Source organism: Cimex lectularius, unplaced genomic scaffold (assembly GCF_000648675.2).
Source record: "Cimex lectularius strain Harlan isolate CLEC.00 unplaced genomic scaffold, Clec_2.1 scaffold106, whole genome shotgun sequence".
In the NCBI taxonomy this organism is placed as follows: Eukaryota; Metazoa; Arthropoda; class Insecta; order Hemiptera; family Cimicidae; genus Cimex; species Cimex lectularius.
The window spans coordinates 1428209-1454942 of NW_019392769.1; the positions used below are offsets into that span (position 1 = coordinate 1428209).

The 26734-nt window shown below is 33.2% G+C and overlaps 1 protein-coding gene and 1 long non-coding RNA gene across 5 annotated transcripts in view; one reads left to right on the forward strand and one right to left on the reverse strand.

Moving 5' to 3' along the window:
• LOC106662133 (chromosome transmission fidelity protein 18 homolog) overlaps positions 1 to 26734 on the forward strand; it is a 59382-nt gene that overhangs the window by 471 nt on the left and 32177 nt on the right. Inside the window, exons 2-17 of the mRNA XM_014385953.2 lie at positions 4993 to 5108; positions 5180 to 5360; positions 5417 to 5552; positions 5609 to 5735; positions 5792 to 5875; positions 6081 to 6209; positions 6726 to 7085; positions 7142 to 7323; positions 7379 to 7624; positions 7695 to 7748; positions 7806 to 7917; positions 11674 to 11844; positions 17710 to 17859; positions 17917 to 18047; positions 18120 to 18298; positions 18654 to 18754. Coding sequence (XP_014241439.1) covers positions 4993 to 5108; positions 5180 to 5360; positions 5417 to 5552; positions 5609 to 5735; positions 5792 to 5875; positions 6081 to 6209; positions 6726 to 7085; positions 7142 to 7323; positions 7379 to 7624; positions 7695 to 7748; positions 7806 to 7917; positions 11674 to 11844; positions 17710 to 17859; positions 17917 to 18047; positions 18120 to 18298; positions 18654 to 18754 — 2459 coding nt within the window. The remainder of the gene's footprint in view (positions 1 to 4992; positions 5109 to 5179; positions 5361 to 5416; positions 5553 to 5608; positions 5736 to 5791; positions 5876 to 6080; positions 6210 to 6725; positions 7086 to 7141; positions 7324 to 7378; positions 7625 to 7694; positions 7749 to 7805; positions 7918 to 11673; positions 11845 to 17709; positions 17860 to 17916; positions 18048 to 18119; positions 18299 to 18653; positions 18755 to 26734) is intronic.
• Positions 6809 to 11508, reverse strand: LOC106662137. Of its 4 annotated transcripts, none has more exons than XR_001339838.2 (4): positions 11353 to 11508; positions 11059 to 11238; positions 10717 to 10874; positions 6809 to 7002 (listed from the first exon to the last, which is right to left on the reverse strand). It is a non-coding gene; the product is annotated as an uncharacterized LOC106662137 (long non-coding RNA). The 4 variants fall into 4 exon arrangements; XR_001339839.2 differs by having other exon boundaries at positions 11314 to 11508; XR_001339836.2 differs by lacking the exon at positions 6809 to 7002 and adding an exon at positions 8004 to 8070.

Genomic DNA, 26734 nt, shown 5'->3' on the forward strand with positions numbered 1-26734 from the left:
TTTACCGGACGGGAAAATCATGAAAACCAGAGCCCAAGGCCGTTTTGAAGAAATGTCAGCTGACATTTTTCTTTTGGCAAAATTTTGCCCTTTTTTTAAAATCACATAAAGCATTTGCCAGCATTGGGGCTTCATGTAAGACAAGCTGTCAGTATCCATTAAGGATTGTATAAAAAAAAGACAAACGAGTGACAATGATTTAACCAATAAGGTCTTGAGTAATTCTCAATTGTTTGAAAATTGAAGCTCTGTAGTAAAAGTTTCCAAACGCCTTCAGTGAAATACACTGTCACTGATAAACAAATTTAACATACATTAAAATTAAATCCATTATATTTTTACATTAATTACATGTAATTAGAAGCTATCAGAGTCGAAATAAATAGTAAATAATGCGTTTACTTTTGTACTGATAGTAGAAAATTTTGTTCGTTTAAATACACCCAAACCTACACTCCATAACTTACTACTGAACTTGTGTTAATTGCATGTTGCAAAGGTATTAATGATATAAACTGCTCAAAAATTAATAAAGATATTGCTAATTTTGTAGTATTTACTTTCCCTAGCATTTTTTTAAAAATTATAAATTGCATTAAAATTTATTAGGAATTGATTTTTAACTGAAGGAAAAATTTAATTAAGGGATTTTGAAAAATAACAGAAAAGGTTTTAATTACAAAGTTATTGGACACAATAACGTTTTTAAGCAATTAATGTCCTCCGTTAGCTAAAACTTCCGTGTGCTTGTTAGGTATACTACTAATAAGATTGTCACTACTTTCATGTTCATGTTCACTACTCCTTAGATGTTACAACACTGCACTCAGTTGTTGCAGGTCAACTGGCTGAGGGTAGTGATAAAAAAGCTTTCTCTGCAAGGCATACCACATCTGCTCATGGGATTCAGGTCAGGAGACAATGGGGGAAGGGGCAGATGGGAAATCCCAGGTTTTCTAAACATTGATGAACAATTGTGCTTCTATTAGGTCTGGCATTGTTATCCAGAAATCGAAAATACCTGCCATTGCAATCCCAGATTTGAGGGATGTATTCATCGATAATTTCTTGGACATAATGGACTAAGGTGAGGTTGTCTTTAAATCCCGCTCCTCCCAACTGCATTGTCGAGAGCACGAACTGGGGCATTGTATGCATCATCTTCGGCGCCTGCTATCACTGTATAGACAGAAACGTGACTCATCAGTAAACAACAGCATTCCAGTTGGTGTTCTCTTCTAAACACTCGCTGCACCTTATTCTCCTGCGTTGCTGCAGGTCATTTCAGAGGGGCACACAATGTGAGGCCAACTTCCCACAAATGATTATGAATCGCTTGTATTGATAAAGGCCTTACCTTGTACTTCATTCAAGGTGACAATGAAAAGGGTTCCTTCCTGCAGCAAAGGCAATATTTCTGTCCACCCTTAGCGTCTTAATGTGCTGAGATCAACTACCAGGCCTCCTTTGGCACTTCCAGCCTTTCAGAATCGGGCAATATCCACTTGCCGGTGACCTCGATGACTCTCTTACAACATTTTGAACTTCTGGTTCAAGATGTTTTTCCATGGTTAAAGAGAACACAATTGGATTAAACTGGAGAAAATATGAGAAAGGGTGTTTGTTTACAAAATGAGTAATATTCTTGTTTATTATTCTTAAATAAATCTGTTATTAAAATTGAGGACTAACATTTGTTTGTTTTTAGTTTGCATTTTCTATCAATATCTATGTATATATATATTAATAATATTTTTTTTTGTTTTTAGTTGTTATTTTCTATTTTGTTTTATCCAACTAATGAGAATATATCAGTTAATTTAATTAAAATTAATAGAATAAGAATAAATTACAAATATCCCTACGTATTTTTGAGCATTTTACATCTAATGTTAGTTCATTTAACGAATTCTCTAACTTATTATTAGCTTAAGTTTTATTTAAATTATTAAATTAGTTAAATAATCTTTTGTTTATTTTATACTGCAAAAAAAAATAAAAATCTATTGTTTGAACAACACCCTAGGACAGAGGCAGGCAAGAAGACTTCTCGCCAAAAAAGTTTCACCTAAAATTATTAGAGCTTATCTGTCACAATTGGTATAACTTTATACTTGTTTTTTCATAATTGAAATACAATGTGAATTAGAAAATATTTTGAAAGCATATAGACAGTAATAACAATCAGGCTGACTTTACCTGGGGGGTACTATTCATTGACAATATTACATACTATACCAAGTTAATAGATAAATTCCAATTAATTATTTTTTTTATGTAAGGTTTTTGGATGAGATGGAAAGTGTGTCATAAGCGGGATTTGAACCCACGACCTTTGGCTCAATACGCCACTGCTCTAACCTGTCGTGAGTCATCTCTGTTAGGTAAAGGTCCCGGGTTCAAATCCAGTGCTCCTGAATTAAAATAAATAAATGCCCTGCGTCAATATTTTAAGAGCCAAGAGAAGCTGTTTCAATACAATAAATACATTATAATAAAAGTACTCATTCGATCTCAGAATTACAATAAATGTTTAGATATTTTGAAGAATTCGCCAGGTAGACAAATTATGGGCCGCCGGTATGGCGTCTCCCTCAGGTACGGCGGGGTGGTGGATGGGCAAAAAAAAGTAGACAAAGGTACAGGTTTATGTATTGACATGTAACATGTACACATAAAAAGTGATTTCTCGACAGTTAAATGTTTCAAGGTATACAGTTAGAGCTCAATTATATTACATTACTTATAATATGAAATGACTGTAATAAAAGAAATAAACCCACCATCGAAAATGGGGAAAAGTCGAAATGTGTCTGACTGCTAGTACATGTAGACCAAAATGAAACAAGTCATCTACAGCTTACCTTAAGAAGAAATCTTACAACGTAATTATACAGATTGTTTTTAAAAGACTACTCAAAGTCTGCTCAACACTTAGTACAGAAGGAATTTATAGCAGACATGGCTGAAAACTATCCAAACCACCGGCAAATTTTTACGGATGGATCACTCTTGGATGGCAGGGCAGGTTGCGCTATTTTCGATTACAAAAGTGAACTTAAAGAACAGTATGCTCTACCAAACTCAATCACTGTCTACACTGCGGAATTAACCGCCATAGCTAAAGCGCTTGAATACATAAAAAAAAGGAATGAAACTAAATTTTGCATATTAACGGACTGTCGAAGCGCTGTAGATAGTATAAATAATGTAACCCCAAGCTGCAAAGTTAATAATTATATCATCACGGATGTTTACCGAAAGATCTTTGAGCTAAAAAAAGATGGAAAAACTGTGATAATATGCTGGATTAAAGGTCATGCGGGTATTCTTCATAACGAAACAGTGGATGCGTTGGTGAAGGAGGCCACTGAACATGGTGTACCCCATCAGTTGAAAATTCCTAAAACAGACGGAAAAATTTTTTTCAACAAATTGTGTTCCAATCTATGGGATAAAGAATACAGCTCAGCAACAGCTGGCGATTACTATCGAGCTTTATTCCCAAAGCTTAAAGCAAAGCCGTGGTTTTCAGAAGGAGGCAGGCAAAAGGAATTCTACTCTGCTATTTTCAGAATCAAAACTAACCATGGCCTGTGGGGGAGTTATAGGCATAGAATTGGAATAAGCACTTCCCCTAACTGTCCAACATGCGACAGTCCATCAAATCCCAGTCATCTAATACTAGAATGCCCAGAGTACGATAACCAGAGGAAACAATTATTGGATGATCTGTATATAGGGACCCCAGTATAATGGGCCCAATCAATCTTGAAACGCTGTTGGCAAGTAACAACATGAAGGTCTTGGATTTAATTTATAAATTTCTTAAATCATTCAACATTTCCTTTTAACGTCCGGGAGAAGGATAAAAAAAATAAATAAATGAATAAATATTATATGGCAGTATTTCCAAAGCAAAAAAAAAAAAAAAAAAAAATTTAAAAAAAATTATACAGATAATAAAATAATAATGTATTCCTTGGCAAATAATATATTGGAAAAAGAGTTTTAACAAACGTTATTATGTACGTATTGTTTTTTATTAAAAAAAAAAAAAAAAACCGGCAAATTTATGCTTCCTTTAAAAGCATTAACTCTTTTCTCTTTATTAGCTTTGCTTGTTTATAAAAATAATTTGCCCATATCTACCAAGATATAAAATACATTTGAAATCTTCAGTATGGTAATTAAATTTTTTGTCGGTTTATTTAAAATATTCCTGGTATGAAGATGAGAATTGGGGATTGACCCATTTGATAATTATATCAATTCTTAAAATTTAAATAAAATTGACAAAAACCAGTTGGTTAAATGGTGTGTGTGTGTATTTTTTTTTCTTTTTTTAAATTGTTTGATGGGGATTCATGTGTTTGCACAAACGCACATACATACTACATGTATGTGTGTTTGCACAAACGCACATACATACTACATGTATGTAGAACAGAATTGGCTGTTTATTTTTGCTGTGTTTATTTGTCAGGCCTACTGTGGATGGGCCAATGATCCCAGGAATGTCCAATATAAATAAAAGAGTTAATATACAGAACACTTGATTATAATTTTCTAAATCTAAATTATGAAACCATGGAAGATACAACAATATGAATAAGCATATTAAATTATATTAAAGCAATTGTAAATAACATGGCCAATGATCTTCCTGGTCAGATTTTTGTTTTCTTCATTATTGTTGTACTTCTTTTTCCTTTTATAGGTGAAAAATTTCTGTTTTGATGGGTTTTTTTGTTGAAGATATTTTTAAATTAAATTACAGTTTTTCCTTTCTGTTTTTTGATTTTGTATAAAAACCTGTAAATGTAAACGGTGAAAAACTAATTTTATTTAAAAACACCTTAAAGATTTTTTTTTTTTTAAATTCTGAACTGAACATTTTTCGATGTTTTGTGGCACATGATATAAAAGTAAAAAGTTTACTTTAGAATTGTATGCAATTGTTAATTAAATTAATTAATTGAACTGTCACAGAGGATTTTGAACCACCAAGCACAATTTTCCCACCACCAAAATCTAAAAGGAGTCTGGATTTTAATGAGCCTTCGACATCAACAGAAGGAGTGACTACTACCAAAAAACCCAATACTGTAGGTTTTTCTTTTTAAAATTTACTATCATTTTTGTAAAACATGTAAAAAATGTAAACAAAAATTTACAGCAAAATGACCTAGTTAAAGAGCCAAATTTGGACGAGTGCTTGCTTCTTGATAACTCATTTAGTGCTCAATCTTCGAACAATTCTTTAGAATGTCTGCCCCTTCAAAATTACAGCAAGAGGACTGTCAGCGAACTATTTGGTGATCTTGATGACATGGATGACATTGACGATTTAAACGAGCGTAAGATTTTATTTATAATATTGTATTTGATGGTAATTTATAAAAAGTTGGTATAGAATTTTCAAAGAAGAGGAGAATCGAGACAAACAGATCCAAAGAGGAAAAACAAGACTTACTTATTGAGGCTATAAAGAAACAAAGGAAACTAATTTCCGATGAAAGAAGTTTTATAGAAACTGACAATTCACAACGGTATATCTAATTAAGTAAATTTTCTTAAACATTTTAAATTAATACATTTAATTTAGAATAGAAAAGAAAATTGAAGACTGTATGAGTCGCAATGTACCAAAATGGCCTTTTATTGCCACCACTGACAGTAATGGCCAACGTATATATTTGAGGGTTCACTCGGATGAATACATTTCAAATCAGGTGATAATATGTTTTTAAAGTTTGTTGACACTAACTGTATATTTCTCGTATTTAAGTTTCAGAATTCTCAATCTGCATATAAAAAAACTGGCCTGCTGAATATACCATATGATATTTTGAAAGAAGCTGCATTTAAGGAGGTAATAAAATTAGCAATAAACCTAAAACCGTAATATACAAAAATCAGAAGGATCGCCATAGCCGAGTGGTCAGCGTGTTAGGCTCTTGGCTTGTAGAGCTTGTGGGCAAGGGTTCAATTCCCACTGTGGCCTTTTTTTCACACTCCCCTTTCCTCAATAAACAATGAAAATATTGGCATATTTTTTTTTTTTTTTTTTTTTTCAGAGGAAAAGGAAACAAGAAAGAATTGCTCTAGAGGCCAAAAAAGATATTGAGATAGTTGAAAACGCAGGAAAAGATCTTTGGGTTGAAAGATATAAACCAAAAATCTATCTAGAATTATTAAGTGATGAGGTTGGTGGTTTATTTAATTAATTAATTTATTTTTGTAATTTCTAAACACAATAATAAATTAAACAAAAATAAGAGGCCTGTGAGGTGATGAACCTGTAGTTTGTTTGTCTCCGGCCTTTCTTGTCTGCCTATTTTTCAAAACAAGTATCATCTGAAAAAATAATATACAGGCCAGCTATTGAAAATTGTAAAACTTTCATGTCTGACAGAAAAAAAGCAATGAGAATAGACGTGTTTATTTAGTAAAGATCAAACTACAAAAATATATTTATAGTACTTAAGTATATTACTTTATTATAATACTTTATAATACTTTTACTTTTTATTTTGTTTTAAAGTTTATCTTAAATCTTGATAAGTTTATTGTTATTTATTTGTGCAGACTTTCAAATTTTATATTGTTTTACATTATACTTTTTCATCTGTTGGTTTTTGAATCTAAATTGATAAAGTAATTTAGGGAAAATGTATTTAAAACAATGCAAATCTAAAATTATTGCCTTAAATTTTTTTTAGTCTACAAATCGAACTCTCCTTCATTGGCTGAAACTTTGGGATAAAGTTGTTTTTGACAGGGAACCGATTATGATAAAGAAAATGGACCAGATAAAGAAAAAAGAGCTGTTCGATGAATTCGGCAGACCCATGCAGAAAATAGCTTTGCTGTGTGGCCCTCCTGGGTTGGGGAAGACCACCCTGGCTCATATGATTGCCCGACAAGCAGGTTACAATATTGTTGAAGTCAATGCGAGTGATGACAGGAGCGCCCAAGTCTTCAAAGTACAACTCGACGCTGCAACACAAATGAAATCTGTAATGGGTGTCAATCCTAAACCAAATTGTTTAATTCTTGATGAAATTGACGGTGCTCCACAAGTAATTGATTTAATTCAGTAATTTAATTCAGTTATTGATCAGTATATTTACTTCAGGCAGCAATTGAGGTCCTAGTCAAATTTATCAATGAAAAACAAGATAAAAAAAAGAAAAAGAAAAGTTTTGGAATTCTAAAACGGCCTATTATCTGCATATGTAATGATATTTATGTACCAGCTTTAAGGCCTTTGAGGCAAATAGCTTACACATTAAATTTCCCACCATTATCATCTGTAAGGTGAGATTACAGTTCAACATATACATTATACTTGATTATCGTGACAATATTTCAGGCTTGGTGAAAGGTTAATGGAGATTGCAAAATCTGAGAAGATTATTTCAGATCTAGGAACTATGATGGCGCTGAGTGAAAAAACAAATAATGACATCAGGTCTTGCTTGTCAGTTTTGCATTGTCTTAAATCGAAGGGCGAACGGGTGACATTGAGCCAGGTCCAGGCAGCAAACGTTGGTATAAAAGATGTACAACAAGGATTGTTTACAGTTTGGCAGAAAATATTTCACATCAAGCTTAACAGGTAAACCTTTTAATTTCTCACTAAGTACTTGCAGAAATTTTATTAAACACTTGCAATTTTTTAAAAATAGAAAAAACCAGAAGATAGAAAACTCAGATTGCAATGTCCCCCTCTTAAAAAAAAGGTTTGTATTATTTTAATTACGCTAAATTCGGATCTAGTTTTACTGATATTGTTGTAGACTACAAGAAGTCCTGACTGCGGTTCAAAGCTACAGTGACTATGACACCCTTGCAATGGGTGTCTTTGAGAATTTTCTAAATTTAAAACCCAAGGATTCATCTCTAAAGCCGGTAATTTCATTATTTTTTTAAAATTTTTATATAGGGACATCCTTATCTATAAATTCTTTTCATGCTATATTATTGTTAACATTACAATATGTTTTAACACATGTTTATTATTAAAAGCCTCTTTCAATAATTCACTTTTGAGACTTGAGTTTCCTGAAACAGAAAGAAACAAAGCGTTTGCTTTAATCAACAATACTATTTGAAAATTAACTATACTATTGTAATTTATATTATTAGTGCCAAGTGTATAAATTTAAACAACTTTGGAATGAATTAGCCTTTTTTTGTTTGAATTGACTACAAGCTTATTTTCCGATCAGCCATTAACCTTTTTGAGACTGATTTTCGGATAATAAAAGTCCCATGCCTATAGCCTAAGTCGCTACGTGACCCCCATAGCTTGATTTATTTTGTATTAGGCATCATCAAAGCATTCGTTTTAAACCGCTCTTATTCATTTTTTTCTCCTTTTAAGTTACACCAAATCTGTTCAAAATTCGACAGAATTTGAGAACATTCCTCAAACACACAACAGATCCATACAATGGAAGTAAGTAAATGTAATGAGAAAAAAAATTGAAAATTAATTTTACTCAAAAAGGTTTAATTATATATTTTAAATCATAATAATGAAAACAAAATAAAAACTGATTGCTAATAAACAAACATTAACAATAGAAAACTAAAATAGAAAACCTGGGAGATAAGAGGCGAGAAATCAGAAAGGAAATTGGGTAGATGGTAGGGAAGGTTAGAGGGTTGGAAAGGGCAGGGACAAGAAGTATACAAAAGGTAGACATTGACTTTCCCAATGAGATTGGAGATATTGTGGCAGTATGGTTTTTCAGAAAAAGGAATGTCACAATTTCCTTATGATGAGGGCGGGAAAGAAAGAGTGTGGAAGGGAGATCTCTGTTCACTACCGAGATGTCTGTTACACATTGGGCAATACCTCAGCCCAATAGATGCCAGTCTTTTCTAAAAGGCAAAAAACTACAAGGATGAGATATCTTGTCACAGACTTGGGGGCATGCAAGCCTGAACATCACTCATCTCGAAAAGTTAACATAAACAAAAGTAATTCTTGGCTTTCAAAAAAATTTACATACAACTAATTATTCAGAAATCGTGAGATGTGGTCTGGTCCACATCTCACAATTTCTGAATAATTATCGATTGACGGTCACTAATCACCACACATTTTACATACAACTGTATATTGCATGTCATGGACAAGTTATCATTGCCTATTAGGTCACTTTAAAATGACTAATAAAAATTCAAGGTTAGTACTAGGATTTGGACCCAGGACCAAATGTGTTAAATATAAGAATAAAACGCCTTAATAAACTAGGCCATAGATGTTCTCTTTAAAATAAATAATTTACAATTTATTGTATTGTGTAATAGCCATAGTACAAGTGTAAAATAACTCATTTACTTTTATAAAGTATACTTTGACTTTTTAATTCACATTCTTTAAAATTATTTTAGCATTTCCTAACTGATTAGCAAATAATTTTGTTAATGGGTTGAATTTTCATATTAGTTTTTAATGATTCAGGATGAAACTTTCATAAAATGCTACATCAAGCCTTTTTTCCCTTGGGTTAACTTACATAGAGTTACATGAAATAACTTTTATTATATATATTTTTTACCTTTTTTCTAATTCTAAAAAGCATTTTTAAATTAGAGGTAGTCCAAGTGACATGTGGTTTTTTTAAAGGTTAATTTATTTCACATTTTTCTTCATTTCTTTTTTCAGGCTTTTTTTTCTGCCCATCATCAGGAAAAAACAAGAACAAAAAAAAGAAGTATAGTCAAATGAGTACACATTATAGCATTAGTAATTAACATCATTTACATTTTATTTTATGATTAAAATCATCAATATTAATTAACTAGAGTCTCACCTATCATCCCATTGTGTTTTTGTTGAGGAGGCTTCCCATTGTCTCTCCTCAAAAGGGCATTACAAGAAGAAAGTGAAAAATAAATTGTCTCCGTCCAGGCCAACAGAGCAAAGGAGAGTGCGAATTACAAAGTTCAAAAACCAGGGAAAACCTTTAGGTTTTAGTCAAAGAACCGTCACTTTCATGAGGTCCAAATTAGGAAAAATACGCAATGGAATGGTAGGCGAGATTGCTAGGTAATTAATATTAATGTTTTTTAATCATAAAATAAAAAATAAAAATGTAAATGATATTAATTACTAGTGCTATATGTGAACTAATTTGTTTGTACTTCTTGTTAGGGTTTTCCTGATGATGAGCAGAAAAAAATAGCCCTAAACACAGAAGAAAAATAAGAAATAAACTAACCTTTAAAAAAACCACGTGTCTCTTGGACTACCCTTAATTTAAAGAAACTCTTTTAAGGAAGAGAAAAAAGGTGAACAAATATACCTATATAATAATCTACAGACATGGAATCAACTACAATAATTTAAATGAAATAACTTTTGTGAATAGCTGATCTGTTACCATGATTCTGATCTTTATTTATTCCTTTAGACTCCTTTGTTTGTATTTGATCATTGCCAGGTTACACTATCATAGATATTATGATTATTAAAAAAATTGGCAAAAAGAGGGAAAATTTGAAAGGTTGTAGGTTGAGATGGGTAGTTGGTGTCTGAGTGGATCGAAGTCACGATAGCTCAAGTGGTTAGAGAAGCGGTACATTGAGCCGAAGGTCATGGGTTCAATCCCGCTCGTGACACTAACTTTTTCATCTCAACCAAGACTTTACATAAAACTATTTAAAAAAAGTAGTTATTTTAAACTGTCTACTTACAAAAGTGTTTTGTATTTCATTAGAACTGTTGTGGGCAGTTCTTTTATAATTTGTATCTAAATCTTGTAAAATATCGCCATTTACTTTTGGGACAATTGGGTGTTCAGACTTCCCGAATAATACCAGCAACTTCTTAGAAATCCACTGTCGTTGAGTATCTGATAAGAAATGAAGTGAAAAGAAAATCAAATTAAAAATTGCACAAACCCGAGTGTTTTTGTTTTTTCAGGCAAATGATTTTTTTTTTGACACATCACAATCACGTATTTAATAGGAATTTCACCTTAAATTGTTTTGCAAGGACAATAATGAAGCGTTAATTTCAAAACAGGACATTCTTACATAGTGTTGTGACTAGTGTCGAAATTGTCAGTGTGATGCACATCGCATTGACTGTCAAACTGAATTATGGAAGTGTTGGATGGAATGTCTTTGTAAATCTCATCGACTGCCATATGTCGAATAACTGTGATTAGGTTTGCTGCATTGTGAATGGGTTTTCGTTTGGTCAGAAGGCCATTTCTAAAATAAAAATAAAAAACAAAACTGATAATTTATCAGATCTGTAACTAAGTCGAACCTAGTTTTCTTATTTACCCAGAGGACTACCAGAATGAATCATGCTCAAAGGATTACCTTGTTTTTGCTGTCCTATGAGGAATGTTGTATATAACCAACACATATATTGCTAAGGTACAAAATGTGTAACAGAGGGTTTGGTATCGTGTGACTAAATAAAAAGGTAACATCACGTTAAAATGGGCCAATCAACATAAAATCATGTGACTTTAATTTCTCATACATATGATTGAAATATATAAAAAGGAGGATTCATTAATTCATTCATTGCTTTTCCAGCAATTATTTTCAAGAAAATGAAATAAAAATATTCAAAACATATTTAATCAATAAAATATTTTGATGCAACAATTGCTTTATTTGTAAGTTTATTTTTAGGTGGTTCAGTCTCTAAGGTGGTTTTGTTTTCATGACATGATGACCAGCTCTATCCACTCAACTCAAAACTATGCCCTTTATCCTTACCTACCGTACTCATTTGTTTTTTGGAATTTGGCACTTGCAACAATACGCTGGCCAAAGCTGAGCTATCCTTCAACACCATACGAGGTATGTCATTTAACAATACACTTTAATTTGAATTTAATGAAAATATACTTTATTGACAAAAGTAATATTAAATAACAATACAAGTCATAAATGTCTGTAATATCAGTCTGTGGACTATTAGTTCCTAGTAGTCCATTACTCCTACTAGCCAAATAGGCTAATAATTTCAGTTAAACTTCTTAACGTCCAACTATCCATTGGGTTGGACGAGTGGGTCAAACAAACTTACAATACATTTTTCTAAATACTCTTAATTAAAATTGCCTATGCCAGGATTTGAATCCTGAACCACGAATCCAGAAAATACGAAAATATGAGAGCTTGACACTCCAATGATTTGTCCACCCCAGTCTGTATACTAGTGAGTGATTGGTGTCATACATCTCTCAGATGCTAATCCATACATCTCAACTCGTAAAAATATAAAAATTATGAACTAGTAAATTTTTCTAGCATAACATGCTTACTAAAGAATTTCTCACAATGCTGATTATTTTGTTTTTAATGTTTTTATAATGAATCTCAATTAAATTTACTTAGCATTTTTACCTCTAAATTATTTACATTTGCAATAAATAAATAATTTTGTTAAATTTATTACTTAACTGGACACATGTTCGGGGTAGACACAAGAAAATAATTTGACTATTTGATATTTTTGCTTTTTATACAAAAATAAAAAGGTAAAAGAGTAAAATCAAACACTATAAAATAAAATTTAATAATTTATATTATTTTATATTTTATGATGGAATGAAGCAATTATTCTCTCACAAAATATCATGTATCTATAAATTGGTATCAGCTTCATCAAGCTATGAGAACTGTCACCTCAAAACCGGTAATTATCGTTCGTAAATGTAGCTACAAAATATGGCACTCTCATTATGGGGTACTCTCAACATGACATGCAAGAATGGCATAATTACACAGAAAACAAACACTTTGAGCCCTGAAGATGATCTCAATAAAGATTGAAACGTACGTTGGCACGATAAAGAAAATGTTTTTCTAAAAGCTACTTCACAACAGTCTACATCTCACGATTTCTGAATAATCAATTTATTTAAAAGTATAATAGGAAAAGTAAAACACAAAAATAGGTCTAAAAATGAAATGTTTTTATATATGAAAGAATAGGATTTATAAGACTGGCTCCAAAGCGCAAGCCCTTCAGTGTCAGATCAAACACTGAAAGTCATTGAAATTAATTAGTAGTGGCACAAGAAAACACTTTGATTGCTCAAAAAATTATAATTTGAACAAGGTTATATGAAACAAAAAGTTTGTTAATTGTAAAAATTAAAAAAAAAATTTACATCCTTTACAAGTTTTTTCCTTGTACTAGTGTACATTAGGCCATCTATTACTTGGTGCTGATGGCTTCTAAAGGATAATTGATTATGTATTATAATGTAATGATAAGGCAATATGCAATATGCAGGTAAGTAAGAGAGCTGGTGCTTAGGACAGAACAGAATACAAGTGGTCAGTACAGAAGTACCTGTGCCTTACATATGTCTCCATCACAATCTATGACCACCTACACTGCACAGAAATGAAATAGAGCAAAAATGGGTTTGAATTGTATTTGGCATCATCTAATTGAAAAAAATAATGAGAACTCAGTGCTGTGATTTTTTTATATTAACAATTGTAAGGCTAAAAAAATTATATAAAAAAATTCTTTTGTTCCCAAATAATGTCACCAAAAATTCTAGCCACTCACATAATTAAAAAAAATTATATGGGTTCAAAACAGTTAATTAGTACAACAGTGAAACAAATAATCCAATTATTGCTTTAAATCACAACAACTGTCATAATGAAAAAGTCTGGCGGCATGGTTCTGATCTGATCAAAAAACATGTTTATGAGCATGCTAAAAAACAATATTTTAATACAATAAAGTGCAAAGATTATTTTTTACATACAGAGAATTAAATTTCAGTTTAGCATGTAAGCATTACTTACATGACACCAATTCGTCGATGAATGATGCTAGATAATAAAATGCAACAACCGGACACCATACGGATTTTGTTTTTTGTTTTAAACTAAATGTATTTTTATCACTATTACATATTAATTACAATATGTGTTAATAAGCTAAATTAAACGAGATCAGAAATTCATGAGTTGTAATAAAAAATATTTAATTATGGTGGTTTGAAAGAAAATTCACCAAAGCACCGGAAAATCATTTAGTGTTAAATTAAAATTTAAGTAACTTTTTTTTCATAGTTTTGCTCTTAATACATTATTTTGAGCAAACCTGTTAATAAATTGAATTCATTGTATCACTAAATTCCAGTGTTTCCAGTATTTTGGCAAATTTTATTTCAAACCTTCGTAATTAAATAATTTTGACTAAAACATGAATTTTTGTTCTAATTTGATTTGGTTCACATTAAAATAAGTATATTGTAATTGATATGGCAACAAATATGCATGTAGTTGGAAATAAACAATAAAATATGTGACCGGTTTTTGTCTTTGAGTATATACTTTAAAAATGTAAATAAGTTATATGATCTATGTGGTGGAATAGGAGACATTTTATACAATTTTTTAGTGGTTTACCCTGTATATGGCGAAAGAAATACGTGTTTTATTTACGTATTTTTAAATAAAGTTTTGATTACTGATTTGGCAAAGACTGGCTTAAGTTAATTAAATTCTGCGAAACTGCATATAAATGCTTTGGTAAATTATTAGGAAATTAATTTACGTTATTTATTTACCATTATTTATTTTAATATTAAATAAGTAATTAGTTTTCTTTTATATTGTTGTAACTATACAGTCTACAATTTAAAAAGATCTTTTTTTTTCTCCATTTGTAAGTATGTCGGGTTCGAATGCATCTACATAAAAATGCTGTAAAATTATACATTCACATAGTTTATTTGCGCAAGTAGAACGGCGAAATGACAATATTAAAAAACAGATAATTTCAATTTTCAAATTTTTTTGCCAAACTGGTCGGGCTTATTCACAAGAAGTGGCGGATACGAGTCTGATTTTTGTGTAGTGTAGAATCACCAAAAAAAAGGTCCAAATCCGTGACCCACCAACCTGGCCATCCCCTTGTTAGACAACTGATAGGCCTATTGGCAGGTTAGTAAATTATTAGGAAGTTAACTTAACGTTATTTCATTTTAGTAATAAATTAGTAATTAGTTTGTTTTTATATTGTTGAAACTATACAGTTTCTTTTTTTTCTCCATTTGTCGACCCGACCATATCGGGTTCGAATGCAAGGCCGTTGGATTCGAACCCGGGACCTTTACCTTACAGTGATGAGCGCCGTGGTCAAACCGCCTAAACCTTTGTGTCCACCGACGCCCCCGGTTTCTCTCCTCTGGACATAAAACTATTAGCAGAGACACTTTTTATACTAAATAAACCTAGTGACTAATACGCTTGGGCTGAAACCATCCCCTTACTAAATCATCCGTTGTTAACAAATAAACAAAGTAATGGAATGAGGCGTATTTTAAAAATATCTGTTAATCGCCGTTTCAGAAGTTTTAAAAACTACAAAGGAAGCCAAAAATTAAAAATATATAAAACATGGTTTTCCGCGATGACAGCAACGAAGGCTCTGGGATCGCTTTTGAATCCCTTGAAAGCGCAAACACCCCTCGAGACCGTTGCACCTTGAGGCGAAATTAAAACGAAAAAGCCTTTACAAGACAAAAGATAATCACTTTCTTCATTGAATCCCCTTTGTGGACGGGGGCCGGAGTGTCCAGGGTAATTGGGGCCTGGATGAAAAGGACATTATGTAAACAGAAATGAAAAAAGGCCATTAGTCTCATGGACTTGGGCCCGTTTCGGGAATAAAGAGGTGGTAATGACTTTTCTCAAAGGAGGAAGGAGAAGTTTGCATTAAACATCGCCTCATTACTCGAGTTGGCCCATATCTCATTTCCACCTCGAAATAATTGTTATACCCTGTCAAAATGTCTTGATGATGATTTCCACCCGTTTTTTCTTTTCATGTTGAAAAATTTAAAGAGTTAAAACTTAGGAAAGCCAGCGGCTTGATCGGTGGGCGTAAGACACCATTATAACTAAATTTTATAGGATTTTTTGAATTGTAAAAGAAAAAAAAAAGATGGCTGCGTCTATGGCCTATTTTGGCTCGTTTTGTGGTTTCTTGCTAGGACCACCAATATGTTCCTGGTTGTACTGAATATATCTCATTAATACATGGAAGTAATCCTAAATTTTTATATCTTTTTATCCGGCAGACGGAATGTTTTTATTTTATATTTATTTTATTCCCATTTTGATAAATAAAATATCGTTATTATGATTCTTTGATGGTCGAAGCATTTGAAATAGCAGTAAATTTGTTGCGGGTGAAAATGGTCGTTTGTTAAAAATTCAATTAGCATCGCTTTCGTGGAAATAGTAAATAATGGACTCTAATCTGATATTGAACTAGCAAGGATTTGTGAAGTTTGTTCAAATTTTGTTGGCTTTTTAAAAAGGAAATTAGTCAATTTACTTGTCTCCCTTTATCCTACCTCGGTGAAAATATTTTGAAAACCAATAATTACGGAATCTGTCAAAATATGTATTTTTTCTTCTATTATATTTTACAGTCGTTCTTCTTTTGTCGAATGTCTCTTTGCTGTGTAAAGATATTATCTTGCAGTTTTCAATCGTATAGAACTTTATCGGATCGTATTATTTATTGCTATTGTGATTTGTTCGCCTGGTTAGAATCATCCCTTTATAAAAGAATATATAAAGTTTATGTGATTGATGATCTTTGTTTGATAAATCAGATCTTAAACCCAAACTTCGATTTCTGACCATGACTGATTGAGAAATTATCCCAAAAAGAACTTTGAAAATCACTATAAAAAAAAACTTTAACCTTTATAAAATACATATTTTTTAAATTTTATTATTTAGTGTATAGGCAAAGCCCTTACAAGAGTAGCCAGTATTCATATTAAATCGTACATTCATAGTGCAAATAGTGGCTTACTGATATTGCAGAATAAACCACAAACATGCATAAAATATATCATATTATGATAATGTTAAACAGTAATGGCACTGCTGATAATAGCCAAACTAGTAATGATAAATACGTGAATAAAACTAAATAATAACAATAATCTTTTCAAAAATCCTGGTGATTAAATCGATTGTGTGAATGTATTTATTTGCGTGAGTGGTTAAGTGTGAATGATCATGGTCTGTGAAATATATCCATAGACTTGTCGAACCATTGTGGTTAACCAGTACACTGAATGGATGATTTTTACTCTGTTTGAATGTATTTATTAGCGTGAATTATAAGAGGGCGTCAAGCCGGCCTCTAAACTGCATGTTTAGGAACTTGTAGGGGTGGGGTCTCTGTAGTACATCAAGAACTTTGAGTCACATTAAACTTAGGCTATCGTCTGAAGTATGAATGTGTATTTTAATTACCTTAGGACATTTTAATCACATGTGGAAGGTTTAAACGTCATAAGCAGAGGTAATAAAAAATACTAGATAGATAAATCGTGAGGAGCCGGTAATGGCCCTAGGTCAATTATGAATTATAATCTTATTTAATTATATTTGTAAATTTTTGTCGTTTATTTTGTATTATAAATAAATCACTATTTGTACTATAAATGTACAAATTAATATAATTAATAGGTTTAGCTACGCTTGTTAAGGCTTTGCATATATAATAAACAATCAAATTTAAAAAAAAAATGTTTGTCGCAAATTTGATGACTGTACCATAGTTATTTTTGAAGTATATTTTATATATTGTAACTGCCACATTTTGTTATTATGTGTTCCTTATATATTTTATTATATGTATATTTTTATTATATATTGTAGATGAATCAGAAGCAGAAAAGGTTCGCCCATATTCTCGAGTTCGCACACGTAGGAATGCCTCCGCATCTCCAAGCTTACCAGAACAAAGATATGCTTCTTCTCGACGTCATTCCATACCTAATCCACCTCATTGTACCGAATTTAAGGCCGGTCAGTTTTTCCGCAATGCTTTTGCCTTTAAGACTTTGCTGATGCTTTGCTTCCCAGGTTGGTGTCCAGCTGTACACACCGAAGGAACGCGCCGAGCTGGACAGGGTTGTGCAGATTATGGCTGACTATAATGTGAACTACACTCAAGAAAGGACGATGGAGGGCAACTACGTCTTCAACCTAGACCCGTAGGTTTTTTTACCTACTGTTTGTGGTCTTAATGTCCTATAAGTTAAAATAATTTTGTTATCGCTTCGCAGGAACATCGAAGACATTGGTATCTTCGGCGAAAGGCCAAGAGAACGGATCTTCGGTTACACGGGTAAGCAGCTGCTCGCCAAAGAGGTCGAAGCTGAAAAACTGAGACGAGCACGCGACAATTTTCACGGTAGCGAAAAACCCTCAGAATTAAAGGAAAAAACATCCAAAGCTAACAACGGTACGTTCATAGACGACTTATGAGTAGATTTCTGATCTGAATGTAACATTTTCATCTTAGCAAATCCCTTGGCACGATAGAAAATGGTTTTTAATAGAACTTAGTTTATTACAAATCATATCTTGATCATTTGTAGTAGTGGCAAGTTTTGATGACAAAAATGTGCTAGTATCTATATAATCTTTGAAAAACATATAAATCTTTCTCATAAGCTTGCTAAGTAAATATAAAAACTATGTAAATTCTAACTTGATTGCAACGTTCATTACTTCCTTTACAAAACCTCGGCAATATTAATAGCTTTTTAAACATTATCCGTAGAAAATTCGGTAACCGTACCTTTCCACGTTTTCAGATGGTGCAGAGAAAGTGGAAGAAAAGCAGCCTGCTTCACCCGCAATACCCAACTATCTGCAGAAACTGACGCCGAAAGCTCTGAAAACTAAAGTCGAGTCGGTAAGTCCTATTTTTTTTAAATCAAAGTGTCAAACATTAATAATAAGCGAAACGAACACATCCAGGTTGTGCCATGGAAACGCCTTGGTCTTTTTGTGGGGAAAGTCAAGAGAATTGGGGAAATCTATGAATATTCGGACATCTTTACAGTTAAAATCTACGTTAATAGTTACTGCCTAGTTACGTAGGAAAAGTTATATTTGGCCAGCATAAAATATCCTCTCTCGATCGGGTTTAAACTCCCAAGGGGGAAAAATGGATATGATTAGTCTAAAATTGCACTCACGAACATGAGATTTCTGACAACTTCATTATCAAGTAGTGCATTCAAAAACAAAATTTGGAATTGCCCATTAAAATATAATGATTTGCAACAAAAACTACGTTAGTATAGTTAGGTTTTTATTGACAACGCCATGTCATAATTTAGGTACGTTCTTGTATCTTCATTAGAAATGTATGAAATCGTTTTTTCCCCGTTCATTTGTTCATTTTTAAAAAATATTTTGTATTTTCAACTTTCCTTATTATTCAACATAATGACTTTTTCCTGTCCGTAATTGAACGGGTTAGGAGTTGTAGACTGTTTTCAACAAACATTTCGTAATACAGGAGTTTTCTTCGATCCCACTAAATGAATAACGGTTTTTATGCGATTGATATAAGCCGCAATCAGGATCAAAAATCGGGAATAGACCAATTAGAAAGAAAGAAAAGCACTCAACTCCTTCGTCAAAGATTTCGTCAATATATCACCTTCATCAAGACTTTGAAACCGTTTCTATTGATTTGTGCCTCCGATCATCTTGGTCCATCTATTGTCGTTGGTTTTGGTCTGTCAGACTAGTTTCAGCGTTTTGATAGGTTATTTTTCTTTCTTTAAAATTCGCCTTCTCTCTCTCTTTCTCCCTTTTTCCCATACAAAAAATAACGTTATTTTCTAACGGTGTGTGAAATAACCGTAGTTTGATCGCCTCCGATCATCCTGGCCCGTCTATTCTCGCTGTATTTGGGTTGTCAGACTAGTTTTAGCGTTTTGATAGGTTAATTCTTTTTATTTCGTTAAAATTCGCCTTATCTTGCTCTCTCTCTTTTTCCCATAAAAAAATGTCATTTTCTAACGGATGGTAAAATAACCGTACAGTTTGATCGCCTACGATCATCTCCGTCTATTCTCGCTGGTTTTGGTCTGTCAGACTAGTTTTAGCGTTTTGATAGGTTGATATGTTGTTTTTTCAGTCGAGTCCAGTATTAAGCGTCTGTAAAAAGTGAATACATACGAAAATTCGAAACCAGCTTGAATAGACTGGATAGATCGGAAACCGAGACAGGTTCTACAACTCACAATTTATGTGTATATAAAAGTAAAGTCAGAATATAAAACTAGGAGAACGCGAAATCAGGATCAAAATTAACAGTGGTTAGTTTATTCAAATTATGCATTCACTCTAGGTTGACTTTGAGATTTAAAAATCCCCATAATTCAAAGTTGAAATTTATCAGATTTTTAGAAAATAATTTTAATCAGCTGACTAAAGTTAAAGTGGATTATTTTTTGTTTATGTTTAATAGATTAATGTTTAGTTCTATGTCGCACAGATGTAAACTTGATTTTATTTTTTAAGGATGACCAGATAAATATATTTCTTAAAACGTGCTACACAATTTTTATACAATAAATAAATTGAATGGTTTAATTTACCTTTCGTTCCAGATTTTTTCTTGATGAAATAAATTAAAAATTGACAAAGGATTATCTGGGCGTAACCGTTTTATTATTTGGCCATGTTTTGAGTACTGATGTGTAAGGTTGATTCCGAGTGTATAAATTTACTTTGAAAAAAAATATCAGACCAAACAGTACTTGGCACTGTATTTGGCAAGGATAATGCGTTTTTATCCCCAGCATCCAGTAATTTCGCGATTCTCCTGACACTTCGCCTTCTGTGTCTAAACGGCCAAAACACTAAACCAATTACGGTGATCCCGGTCGGTGGGAACTGTCGGACGGAATTAGACAGGGGTTTTCAAACCTTAAAACCTTGCTAACGCAATTTGGCAATTGGCTGAAATGGAAGTTGGCCGAGTATGAAAAACTCGCGGCAACTGTCTAGGGTTGTCATCCTGACAAGTTTGGATGAATTAAGCTCTTAAACGAGTTACTGGGCGAACGGATGGATGCCTTTCCTTTCCCCCTTCCCATCACCTTGTTTTATTATAAAAGCAAACAAAACAATTTCCAGCTACTGGCCAATGAATAATGGAGTTGGTGCTATCAGTCACGTGTCGAATTCCGCGTCCTCAACAAGCCGCCCTCATCAGAGAGAGGGTTGTCCTTGTTTCCTCTGCGCAAAGGGTCAAATTAAATGACCGAGGAAACGTTCAAATCAATCTGTAAACAAATAAAAATCAATCACAGAAAATAAAGTCTTTGGGTCTGTTCGACGGTAGAGCCGCCAGTAAGATATTATTAGTATATAATAAACTAACCTACTACCTGGCGTAATTAAATAAGATTAATTAAATTCAATGAACGTAAGCTTAGGTTTAAATACAGTAGAGGCTGTAAAACTGAGGTTAAAAAAATCACAAAACATTTCTAAGTGATCAACTTAGTTCTAGGGGACCTGTAGCTGAATAGTTTTAGCGTGATAGACACCCGGCTCGTTGAACCGGCGGTCCAGGGTTCGATTCCCACCGTCGCCCATGGCCCTTTTTTCACGATACGCTTCACTCTCCTCCAAAAAATACGCATTTGTATGTATATATATACATAGCTGATATGCATAGCTCATGTGGCCAATTAACTTAGTTTAACTTAAGGCCAGATCTTAGTTCTACTAATTTACAGGGTGTCCCGTGGACTGACGTCAACACTTTAGGAAGTTATTCTACATCTCAAATTTAACTAAAAAGTCCCTATTGTCATATCAACTTTAAGGAACTTTATATCATAAAGTCCCTTGTATCTCATTAAATGTAAATCCTAATGTAAATTTGATAACAACAATGCAAATAGCATTGAAAACTATCAGTTGGATTTTAATAAAAAAAATTTATTGTAACCTTAAACAAACAAACTAAAACGCTTAGAAGATAAGATTTTACTTTTTGGTTATTCCAACTTGTCTGATGTTTAAGTGAGATTTTCTTGGTTCTGTAAATATTGGTAGATAGTGCGCTTAAAGAAAAGTTGTCCCTACAAATGAGTTGTAAACACACGTATTTCTCAAACGTCATTTATCACCAATTTATATGTTTGTATGTTTATTCACCACAGGATGAACATTGAAAGCAGTAAATTCTGTCGGGGAACAATTTCAGATTTGCATTATTCAAGATGGACCTTTTGAACATTTAATTTAATTTTTTAGAAGCTTTATGTTTTTTCTTACGTTCAGCTTTGTACCAAAGCGTCTTTTTTATTTGTATTATTTTCATTATTTTTTAATAGAAGTTTCAAAATCGTAGTGACTTTTGAACCATTTGTCATCGAAACAAAATTACATTGGTGATAACTCATCTTTGAAAAAAGTAAGTACGTGTGTTTACAGCTCATTACTAGTGGCAACTTTTCTAAGCGCTATATCTGTTAACATTTACAGGCCCCAGAAAATCTTACTTAAACTTTAGACAAAAATATTAGAAACTCGTAAAATTTTATCTTCCAAGTGATTTTGTATTATTTGAAGTTACAATAAAAATGAAAAACAGATGTATATCATGGGTTTTTCAATGCTCTTTAAATTGGAGTAATCAAATTTGCATGGCATCAAGATTTTATGATATAAAGGTGACTTTTTGGTATAAAGTTGTGAAAGAGGATAAGGTAACGTGAAAAGTGAAACATCTGGACTTTGAACAATGGGGGCTTTTAAGTCAAACTTGAGATGTAGGATAAACCTGAAGTAGTGTCTGTTCACGGACACCTTGTGCCATAGATAACGTGTATCTTTTTTGTTGTCAAATAGGGTTTAACTTGTTCCATTCATTGTGCAGTTCAGCACGATGTGGTTCAAAATTTCAAGGGTATTGGAACCAGAACAATTTTGATAATTGGTTAGTAAAATCTTGTGCATCTGCTTTTTGGAGCTATTGCCTTAGGAGCCTTACGCTCCTTGGTACTTGGTACAAATGGTACAAGAGTAGTCAGTAGGGCATCCTACCCTTCCCATGGGAAAATCCTTTGACGCTTATTTTTCTTTTTAACATAATGCTTGCCTTTAATCGGAACCAGTTGATATGTAATTCCCAGTACATCATTATATGTAGTAATGTGTAATAATAATGCCAAATAATAAAATTGGCTTGTTCCTAGCATCATATTAATTAATAAAAATTTATGTTCAAATTTATAATAAATGCAAGCAACAAGATTTTGAGCACAACTGGATTTTGGTTTTGTGCGATTTTTAACTTTATAATGAAAGAATCTGGGTGAAAAATAAATAATTTATTATTTGTAAAAATGAAGTACATGGCAGGCAAAAAACAAAAGCAGTAAAAACAGCTGGTTATAATTGTCTATTTTTGTTTAAATGAAAATAATTTTTTTTTTTTTGGCCTTATGGTCTAGCATATTGGCTATGTCTCAAATGAAAATAATAAAAACCTTAATAATTAAAAATAATAAAAATCATTAGCCATTATGCTTTCGAAGGGAAGAATTGTGTTATCATGTAAGAAAAGAAAAAAATCTTCTTTGTGTGCATCGCATTACAACCAAAATCTTTAATTTTCGAAAAAAAAATCCAGTGAAATCATTTTTCATCTTCCACGCCTTCGTTTTCGGCCTCGATCGTTTTCCTTCTTTTACTGATTTTTTGCTAAAATACACTTAAGCCATGTTTTACCAAGTAATAGAAACTGGGCAAGTCTCTTTCTTTGTGTATTACATTACAACCAAAATCTAGACTTGTAGTGAAATCATTTTTCATATTCCACCCCATTGTTTTCAGCATAGGACGTTTTTCTTCTTTTACTGATTTGTTATTAAAATATACTTAGGCCGTGTTCAACGACTCTTAACGGGAAACAAATGGTGTCAGCACCCCGTGACATCTGAATTGATGTTGGGCCTCATTTAAAAATAGGGGGGAATGAAAGCCACTTCATAAGCTTTTATGGGATATTGACGATCTGGTACCCGTTCGGTGACATGGCATTGGTTACAAGAGGAAGAATGGGAACCGGAGGGCCTCGAATCCACCCCTCTTCTGCCACATCCGCTCCAGGGAATTATTTTTTAAACGATTCAGCTGATTTATGCTATTAACCGTGGATAATCCTGGATTAATAGCCATAACCATAATACCTTAAAGATTAACTTGTGGAGTTGTCTTTCTCCTCGTTCGACCTTTTTCATCAAAAATTTTGTTTTCTTGCTAACCTTTGTTCATTGATTATGTAAACAATATCTTCCATTCTCGCCCGTTTCATCGGTAGCTTAATTGATTAAAGTTTGTACGCAATTCATGGTTGGTCATTATTGCAAACTTATGTAGAAGTATTACTCAAATGGATTCCAGGCCACGCTGGAATAACTGAATATGAGAAGGCGGACCGAATGGCGAGAGAGGCAGCCTTAGTTGGTACTCCTCACAGAGGAGTTTCCTTCAGAGACCTCTGCTTCAGGCGGCTCGTCTGGGAGGCATGGGAGTGTGAATGGGGTGCCTGCACAGGAAACAAGCTCCTCGCAATAAAGAAAGATCTTAAGAAATGGGTATCCTCTTCTAGACCTTCCCGAAAACAAGAAACCCTCCTAACCCGGATTCGAATTGGCCACTCCTGACTCACCCATAGTTTCCTCCTTGAAAGAACCCCTAAACCTGTATGCCTACTCTGTAAAACTACTATCACAATATCCCACATCGTAATAGATTGTCCTTTATACAGGTTGGAGTATTAGGAGAGAGGAGTAAAACACCTCTACAGAACCCTCTACCAAATCCCCAGAGACCTCCAGCCCATGCCGGGCAACAACTAAACATCAATAAACAAAATTGTTAATTTCTTAACAGACATCCAACTAATAGATAAAATTTAATATCCCATCCCCTCAACTCTTGTTTCCTTTGCTGGTTCCCCGTGTTGGCGGTGTGGCGCGGCTGACTTCTGGCGACGCCCGTGCGGGGCCTCGGGTGCTGGTCGGTCTTGGGCTGGATTGAGGGAAACCTCCCCGGACGCTGACATCAAAGATTCTCCAGCGAGCTTGGAGGAGGTGTCGATGGTGACTAGACACCGACCCCTCCTCGAGAAAGCCCTGCGCACAATATTAAGATTAAAAGCATCAGCTGCGAGAGATCCGTGGGGTTCCGTTCTTCCGCTGCCGGGCTTCGGTCGCAGCCTTTATTTTATATTAAAAAAAGGTAATCCATGGTTGTATTTTTTATTCCGAATGATTAAACGAGTTGTTTACAGTTAACATATAGATAACCCGAGATTGGAACAATAGCTTCTTTAATAACAGTTTGTTCGCTTGCCAAAACCCTTGAAACATTTTACCAGTTTCTTTTGAAAATAGGGTTGGCATATGTGAAGCGTGATCCTTGGTGCCATATGGAATGATGCTTAAACAAAGTAGAGTGGCCTTTTAATGGGCAACAAAGGAGGCCAGCTGTCTTTGCATTTTGCCCTTTTGTCTTTTGAACACATAACCAGGCTCGTCTCATCAGAGGAAGCCGCTGGGAAAAGGCAGAGAAAATATTTTATAATCTGTTCAAAGATAATTCACCAGGTGTTTTAATAACATAAATGGACGGAGAAACAAAGTTCTTGAAACATTCACCCGAACTCCTCCCATCTCCTCCCCTGTTAAAGACAACACAATTCCGCTAAGTGTGGTCTACTCGGAGTTATTGCGGCAATAATCTGTGAACTTGTTACAAGACGATTGTAATGAGCCACCCCTTTAATATTAACTTTAATGTAAGTGGAACATTTGTTGGGGTATACATATTACGAGCTGATATTTCTATTTGTTAGCCGGCAACGGCTCCTTTCTCATTTCCCTTATCCCATTAGGCAGAGAAGCTGGAAGGAATTGCTGTTCCCACCGTTCTCCATAAGTAATTTATGAGACTATCATTTCTACTTTTGCGGCTATTGCCTTAACTTAAATTATATAGTAAATCTTTGAGTTGAGCATGTCATAAATCGGAAGAGTTTAATAGTTAATTATCGTTTATGATGCTGTCTATTAGTCGCTACACCATTTAGAAAAATAATAGCAAGAAATTTGTATAAAAGTTAAAAAATTACTTATTTCAATTAGTTATTCTTTTTATGTAAGGTCTTGGTAGAGATGAAAAAGTTAGTGTCACGAACGGGATTCGAACCCATGACCTTCGGCTTTAAAAATAACCTAAACCCGACCTTTTTATCGGCTTAAAAACATTGTGACCTATTTTGCGGAATTAATGTCTAAGAACCCTGAAGTAACGAAATCGAACCAATATACAAGGATTTACCGCCATGTTTATATGTTTTAACTACTTTTTATTTATGCTTGGTGTTTTACAGATCTTTTAATGCTACATAGAATTACTTAAGGAATAATATACAACCTTGAAAACGTCATAATGACGTTAATAGATCCTTAAATATATTCCAAAAAATGTTTCGGTTTTATGCCATCTTCAGTGAGAAGTTTGTATACGTGTCGTTTGTAATGGCATTTCAATTTTTATTAAAATTATTAAAATCAATATTTAAACGGTTATTAATTGCATTATCTAAACATCTTGGACACTAACGATTAATTTCCCTAGTAGAAGATACGGATGTTCAATTATCGACAATTCTGAATTAAATGCCAATAAAATAAAAAACTAACTTGTATTTTGTACTGGTAGATAAGTAAAATTGTTGCATAGAATATATACGTTCTATTTATCTAAATTTATTTCGCGAGAGTACATTCCGCAACTGTGTATGAATAAAACGTCTGGCAACTTTCATTCAGCTTAGCTACTCTCAAAA